The sequence below is a fragment of the Oryza sativa genome, chromosome 1, assembly GCF_034140825.1.
Source record: "Oryza sativa Japonica Group chromosome 1, ASM3414082v1".
NCBI lineage: Eukaryota > Viridiplantae > Streptophyta > Magnoliopsida > Poales > Poaceae > Oryza > Oryza sativa.
The window spans coordinates 27,009,875-27,017,588 of NC_089035.1; the positions used below are offsets into that span (position 1 = coordinate 27,009,875).

At 44.7% G+C, this 7,714-nt stretch overlaps 1 protein-coding gene across 1 annotated transcript; it reads left to right on the top strand.

Annotated features, from left to right (window-relative positions):
• Nucleotides 1-997: 997 nt before the first annotated feature.
• Nucleotides 998-3,029, top strand: LOC107281468 (uncharacterized). The gene is made up of 2 exons (XM_015788952.3): nt 998-1,816; nt 2,017-3,029. Exon 2 carries the CDS (start codon nt 2,115-2,117, stop codon nt 2,535-2,537), a length of 423 nt encoding a protein of 140 aa, XP_015644438.1. The 5' UTR covers nt 998-1,816; nt 2,017-2,114; the 3' UTR covers nt 2,538-3,029.
• The last annotated feature ends 4,685 nt before the right edge of the window (nt 3,030-7,714 follow it).

Consider the following 7,714-nt stretch of genomic DNA (forward strand, 5'->3'; position numbering starts at 1 on the left):
CAAACCCAACGAGACTATATCAAACCAACAGCCGCTATATACAAATAAGTGCAAATAGGAAATCCATACAACTCGAAGAGAAGCTTCAAATACATGAGGATACATTTCAATCATGTAAAGTAATAAATTCCGTATTACTGAAACTGACTTCAAATAACATTAGACGAACACAAAGGAGAACATTATATAAGCAGAAACGGTACAAAAGAAATCAATAATGTAGAAAACTGTACCTGCAACATTGGAGGTCTTAAACTATTTTTTCAGAAGTGGTAGTCTTGGGACCTTCAACTGTAATAAGAGCCAAATCTCCATGCTCTGCAGCTGCCCGACTCTTAGCTTCTCTTGCTTTCATTTCTTCTTTCCTCTTTTTTGTTTCAATGTCAATGGCAGCCACACCCGCATCAACAAAGACAGACCGGGATATTATAAACAGGCTCAGGAGACAGAAGGACATTCCAAGTGCTACGAAAACTTTATAGTATTGTTTGCTGGACAAAGAGCAATCTAGTTCAGGAAGTATATACTTAAGACATAACAAAGAAAATCATATATCGAAACATGAAAGTTTGCTCAGAAAATAAACGGTGATGTTTCGGAATCAATCAGACCACATAAGACGTAGCTGCTTAATATGCTAGCACTTCACATTCTGTACCAGCGAATGTATTTTAAAATTTACTGTATGACAATATGTATTTAGAACAAAAAAAATTGTTCATCACGAGCTGTATTTTGGATTCATTCATTCATAGGCTTCCTGTGGCACCCCACACTTTTATAGCCATATTACACACCAACATTCAGAACATAAGAATAGGGTTATTGACAGACTACATCCTCAAACTCCAAAACAGACTCACGGGAAGTCAGGAACACAAGATTACAACATGGGACATCACAAAGCAAAAATAGAAAGAAAGAAAACTTAGTATGGGAATAAATAACTGCACATAAAAGATTGATGGCTTCTCCGCCTTCTCCGCCTCCTCGTCCCGCTCGGCCGACGTGGGCGCGCTCGTGTCGTCGCGCGCGCCAGCGAACGCGTCGGCCCTATCAGCGGCGTCGGCGACGCGTACTCGCGGTGGGACGCGGCGGTGGGGTGCTGGGCGCTCGCGGAGAAGTACCGGCCGGGGTCGCCCGACCGGACGGCGCTGCAGGACCCCGAGGCGGACCTCGGCGCGGGTCTCATCCCACCGGTCGCTGCGGACCCGGCCGCCGCCGACGCCGACGTCGACGTCAATGACGGCGAGCTCCTTGCCTTTGTCGCGGGCGGCGCCGGCCGAGAGGATGGCGAGGCCGGTGCTGAGCTGCGCGGTGATACCGGACGCGGCCATCTCTATGTGCGACTGCCTCTGCCGCAGCCGCTCCATGGCGAATCCTGCTGACCTGACCATGACGCCCGCTTGAGCTCAGTTCTCCGTTGCCTCGTCGTCAGTCACACTAGTTCCAACTTCCCTCGCCAATGACCGTAACCGGCGCCTCATCCACAGTCCTCGCATAGAAGGCTAATCAACGAAACCATGGTCCAATATGTTGAGACTTTTCTCTGGGATGGATAAGATGAGTCGTATCCATGGTCAAAAACTCGCTTTGGTATCATCGGTATCTTTCCAGATCGTGCTATCACAGAACTCCTGTTCGAATAGACCAAAAATGTTGGATTCTTTAAATTGTTTGAATTCTGTTCAAACTGCTTCAAATTCTGTTCAAGAGAAATTTGGATTTCTCTTGGTGTGATTTTGCCCGAGGCGGCGAGGGGCGAGGGGCGAGCTGGATTGCCTCTGCCGCAGCCGCTCCAGCTGTTCTACTGAAGGTAGTTTAATTGAAGCCATGAAAAAAAGGAAAGAACATATAAAATTACAGCACTAGCTTTATACAGTCAAACTGCGAGTTTCAAATCTCATACTACTTCTTGCAAGTAAAACTGCAAATGTTCACTCCATTTGTAGTAGTACACATGATACTGGAAACAATTCTAGCATTTGATCATCAGATTTTTTTTTCTTGATCCAGGCAGTGAATGAATCCCTGAAGAGCGTAAATCTGTTCCACAGCGGTTTCGGCGACAAATCGGTTTCGAGCTGGAGCGGCTGCGGCACAGGCAGTCGCACATGGAGATGGCCGTGTCCGGCATCACCGCGCAGCTCAGCACCGGCCTCGCCATCCTCTCGGTCGGCGCCGCCCATGACAAAGGCAAGGAGCTCACCGTCATCGACGTCGACGTCAACGTCGGCGGCGGCCGGGTCCGCAGCAACTGGTGGGAGAAGAGCCGCGCCGCCCGGTCGGGCAACCCCGGCCGGTACTTCTCCGCGAGCGCCCGGCACCCCACCGCCGTGTCCCACCGCGCGTACGCGTCGCTGGCGCCGCTGACAGGGCCGACGCGTTCTCCGGCGCGCGCGATGACACGAGCGCGCCCACGTCAGCCGAGCGGGACGAGGAAGCGGAGAAGCCGCCGCGCTCGCACGCCGTCTCCGCCGGCGGCCGTCGCTGCACCACCCTCCCGCCTCGCGCCCGCCCAGCCTGCAGAGAAGTGAGAGAGAGATGAGGAAGGGAGAGAAGAGAGGAAAGAGAGAGGGTGATGTGAACACCTGACATGTGGGGCCCACGTGGGTTTCATGTTGACTCAGCCGCCACGTAAACCAAAACTAGTGTCAAAACCACTGAAAGACCTCGGATGACCGGTTTTGTATAGTTAAGACACCCCGCATATCTGATTTTATGGTTCGAGGATGTTTTTTATCCCGACGACAAGTTGTGTACTTTTTCCCAACCATTTTGGAACCAATATTTCTTAACCAAAGCCAGATCGGTCCAAACCAAATTTTATAGACACCAAACCACACCAGCCCAATTGTGGCGGCAGCCCATTTCCCCCATCCAAACTAGCTCTATTTAAAAAACCAAACCATTTGGTCCTAAACCATTAGCAGGCCCCGGCATTTATTCTTTTCTTTCCAAGTTGTTAATGTGTCACTGATACTATCATGCATAAAGGAGTTCAAGCATCAATCATATAACTGCTGCCATCATTTAGTCACAAAGCAAGCAATTCTGTTGATGTACCAAGTGATGGAAACAACTCTAAGTATGCACCAATTTAATATAAAAAAGCAGTATGAACATCAGTGGTACACTCAATCAGTGATACTATTATGTTCTACCCTCAAACATCTTCAATCTATCAGCACCATAATTGTCTGACATTGCAACATATCAGCATCTGAACAAGTCACCGGCTCACTGCACATGGAGTTGTAACCTTGGATTTCATTGAACAAGCTGAGTTGGCCTACTAAATTGTTGGGCACAATTATTACCGCCTGAAATGAAGTGTCCCTTGCACAATATTTGAGTCGTCACTTCTTAACTATTCAGGCTGAGGTTAATATCAGCAAGATGACAAAAATAACAAATATTGTTCAAGTAGCAGACTGGGCTGGAAGCCAAAATACAGCAAGATGAAAAAAAAAAGAGCGATAATGTTCAAGTAGCAACGTAGCATCCTGAGTTGGAAGCTAAAATTTTTACAGTAACACGAAACTCAAGCAGAACCATGGCTTGCTGCTAGCTAAATCTCAAGCATCGCCAATGTCACTGCTGCTACTGTCCAGACCCAGATCATCCAATGCAATGCCGCCAACCATGTCTTCATCTGTAATCCAGCCCTCATCATCGTAATCACCAGGATTAGGAACTGGAGGCTCATTCACAGCGTCCAACGGGTTCCCTGGGTTCTGCCCGTTCAGCAGCAACTCCATCCTCCAAACATACCTCAGCATCTCAGTAGGGTGGAAATCAAAACCCATTGCATCTCCAGTTGCCCACAGCCTTACTCGCTGGTGGATAGTAAGATTGGGACCGAAGCCCAGGACGTGGAATTGGGGATTGAGATTGCGAATGGCAGAAACACGGTTCACAACTGTAACACCGTTCCAGTACTCTGTGCCTGGAGGAAGTGGTGGCAAGTTGGCAAGTCCATTCATGTACTCATCATCATCATCTTCATCATCATCATGTACCGGGTCATAGTCCTCATCCTCCTCTTTCATCGTCCTCCTCTTCATCGTCCTCTTCCTCGTCCTCCTCTTCATTGTCGTCCTCTTCCTCATCCTCCTCTTCATCATCGTCCTCTTCATTTTCCTCCTCATCGTCATCATCCTCTTCATCGTCATCTTCTTCTTCATCATCCCCGCCACCACCATCATCATCATCACCGTCATTGCTACCTTGGATAGTACCAGAATTACCAGGTTCCAGGTCATCCCCATCAGATTCAGGGTTATAACTTGGATCAACTTCAGAGTTGTCACTTTCGCTACTGGGATCAGATAGCGCTTTGTATTCCAACCACGCTATATGATAACAAATTGTCATTAACCTGACAACACAATGCATTTAGTAACAACTATTGTAAATAAGAATACAAGAAAGAACATAATGCATTTAGTAACAACTATTGTAAATAAGAATACATGACAGAGCATAATGCATTTAGTAACAACTACTGAAAATAAGAATACATGACAGAACATAATGCATTTAGTAGAACCTAAATAAAAAACCGAGTAATGTGAATGTGTATACCTTGGTTGTCTTGTGCGAAGGAATATATTGAATCAACTATCTGTCTCTCTATGGCCTTATCAGATGACTCTATCAGTTTCATAAAGCTCTTTTCCATCTTCAGGAATTCACTCCTCACTGTTCATGGAATACAATAATTATACAAACATGTCACAGTCACCATATTACACAAACCCACAGTTATTTATGAATAGCAAACGGATATGAAAACATAAGTTTACAACTACAATAATTTCAAAGGTTACAGTTGAATATACCCTTATCTTAACCAAAGGCATGTACAACGTACCTTTGGACACCTTCAGTTTACCAAACGACTCAATCATATCTTTTTTTTCTTCCTGATTAAGTAATAATGGGTAATATTAGGTTACCAGCAAACATGTAGTTATATATGTCAATATGCAGAGTATTTTAGTGCCTTAATACAGATTAGAAAGTGGCAACCAACCTGAGAGAACTTTAGCTCGTTATCATTGCTCTTGTGATCAAAGATTTGCATAGCTACATAACAAATGCAGTACATTAATCTCTAAGTTATATAAAATATTAATATATGAACAAGAAAAGCACACTGCAGTAGTAAAATGCAAGCAAAAATTGCATACTGTTCATGTTTGGTGCTTTGATCAAAGTTTTCTATAAATGGAAAGATTCATTTATTAAAGCAGTATGCACACACATATTTCTTGCATATGCATGAAAGCCCTTTTTGGATGTTTTTCCTTTTCTCTACAAAAAAGAAAGAAATCTATGCTGTAACTGCCAACATAACCTTAAACTCCTCTCTCAATCCATTACATTTGCAATAGATCTCACCACACAACAAATTTGTCTGGTACAAACTCAAGCGCACAATTGTAATTGTGATTACGGCCTAAAATGCTAGAGATTGATTTGAAAACGCTAGAGGTTCAAACTGCCACATGCATCTGGTACAAACTCAAGCGCACAATTATAATTGTGATTACGGCCTAAAATGCTAGAGATTGATTTGAAAACGCTAGAGATTCAAACTGCCACATGCACCAAAAAGATGAAACTCGAAAAACTTGAAGGCTACATACACAGGAAGAATCATGGATATCACAGGGGTAAACGATACCTATTGTAGAGTCTACCAGACCACTGACAGAATCCTCCAGGAGATGGTAAAGGTTGGGTGGCTGACGAGCTGAGGGTGAGGGATGTCGGAGTCCGCGGCGATGGACACCGTGTCGGCTGGCGCCTTCCGCTCTGCAGCCGCCGAGCAAGGAGCGCGAGGGTGCAGGCCAGACGATCTCGCCATGGTGGTCGCCGTCAGGGGTCGTGCTCAGTCGCGGTGAGAGGGTGACGCCTGGATGGTCTGCACGTTTGAAGGTACGGAAGTAGGCGAGGTACAGAATTCGGCCACCCTTGTAGACGGCGACGAGCTCATCCCTTGATGACCCCATATCCTCAGCAGCAGCCGGGCGCGGGCTGGCCCCGCGGGGGTTCACGCACAACACGGCGGGAGGCGCGCGGACCGCGGTCTGGCGAGCTTGACGACGAGCAAGCCCCCTACGGTTGGAGACGACGCGGCTGCGGGTGGAGGCCTTGATGAGGTGGCGTTCGCAGCGAGAAGACGGCTCGGCGACGCCGCGGCTGGGGGGCTCCTTGGCGAGGGGGGCAATGCGGCGCCCACTGCGAGAGGACGGCTCGACGACGGGGAGCTTGCCGATGTCGCCGCCCTCGTGAACGTGAATCCGTCGAAGCCCGCCAGGTGAAGATGCGCGGACGTCGACCCCATCGCCGGCTACAGTGCCTACACCCAGTGGTGGCGAGGACATGGCCGGAGTCCGCGGGAGAGACAGCAGTGGTGGTTTGGTTCCTAGCCTACAGTGATTTCATATCTGGGTTTGTGTTGGGGTTTCTCACTGCAGGTGGGGTGGGGTGTGAGGAATCCTGGCTCCGCTGGAACTGGGAGGGGAAAGGGTTTTGCAATGGAAGAAGGCCGTGATGTCGCCGGGCATTGGCTTATGCAGATGAACCCACTATTTACGAGTTAGTCCTCCAAACTACAGCACTTCCATTCTTATTGTAATTTCTAAAATGTACAATGGGTTGGATTGTTATATTTCTCCGGGCACTCACCCATGCTTTTTGTTCAGAACGGACAAAATCGGAGATCTTTGAGAACGGGTTGATAGGGCCTACAAGCCTGAAGCCTCTGCAACTGCAACGGAATACGGGAGGATGTAGGTGGGGCCGGCACTCTTTTCTCACCCTCTACTCGAGATGCCTTTGGTAAAAATTGTTATAGTAGATCAGTCTGGTGGAGAGTACCTTTGGTGAAAAATTGTTACAGGAGATCAGTCTGGTTACCCACACGAGCTAATGTGGTGGGTCATAGGCCCCGTTCCAACCTGCTTTGAAGTTTAAGTAAAGACATTAATACGAAAAAGTCACTAGCATATAATTCATTTATTTTTAATTACTTTAAATTTAAAATATTAATTTATCTAATATTTTAAAATAACTAGCATGGTGGTCCGTGCAAATTACGCGGCAAGTATCCTTATGTTTTCTCTCATATAATGGCATATAATTTTCTTATTTTATTTTTAAAATATCTTAAAATAACAACATAATTTAAATTTTGTACTAACTTGACCAAAATATTAATATGTAATATTCATATTGTGTTGTATATAAGTGATAGTTGTTAATGATTTTTTATACCAAATTGTAGATATTTCTAAATTATATTTTTATATGGACTCTAGACTCATGTCTCAATATTCTTTATTTTTTAATGAGTTTCTATTATTTATAAATTTTATTGATATTTATTATTTAAAATTCAAAATTTCAGTTATTTCTAAATTATCCTCCTATTTGAACTCTATAATCATCCTGTAATATTCCTTATTTTTCAATTCCGAATTTCCATTATTTATAAAATGTATTTCTATATAGACTCTATACTCTTCTTCTAATATTATTTTTTTAAATTTTGAATTTTTATTATTTCTAATTGTATTTGTATATCGACTCTAAATTCATCTTTCAATATTATTTATTTTTTAATTTCGAATTTTAGTTACTTCTAAATTGTATTTCTATATAAACTCCAGACTATTGTTCCAATATTCCTTTTTAAATTTCT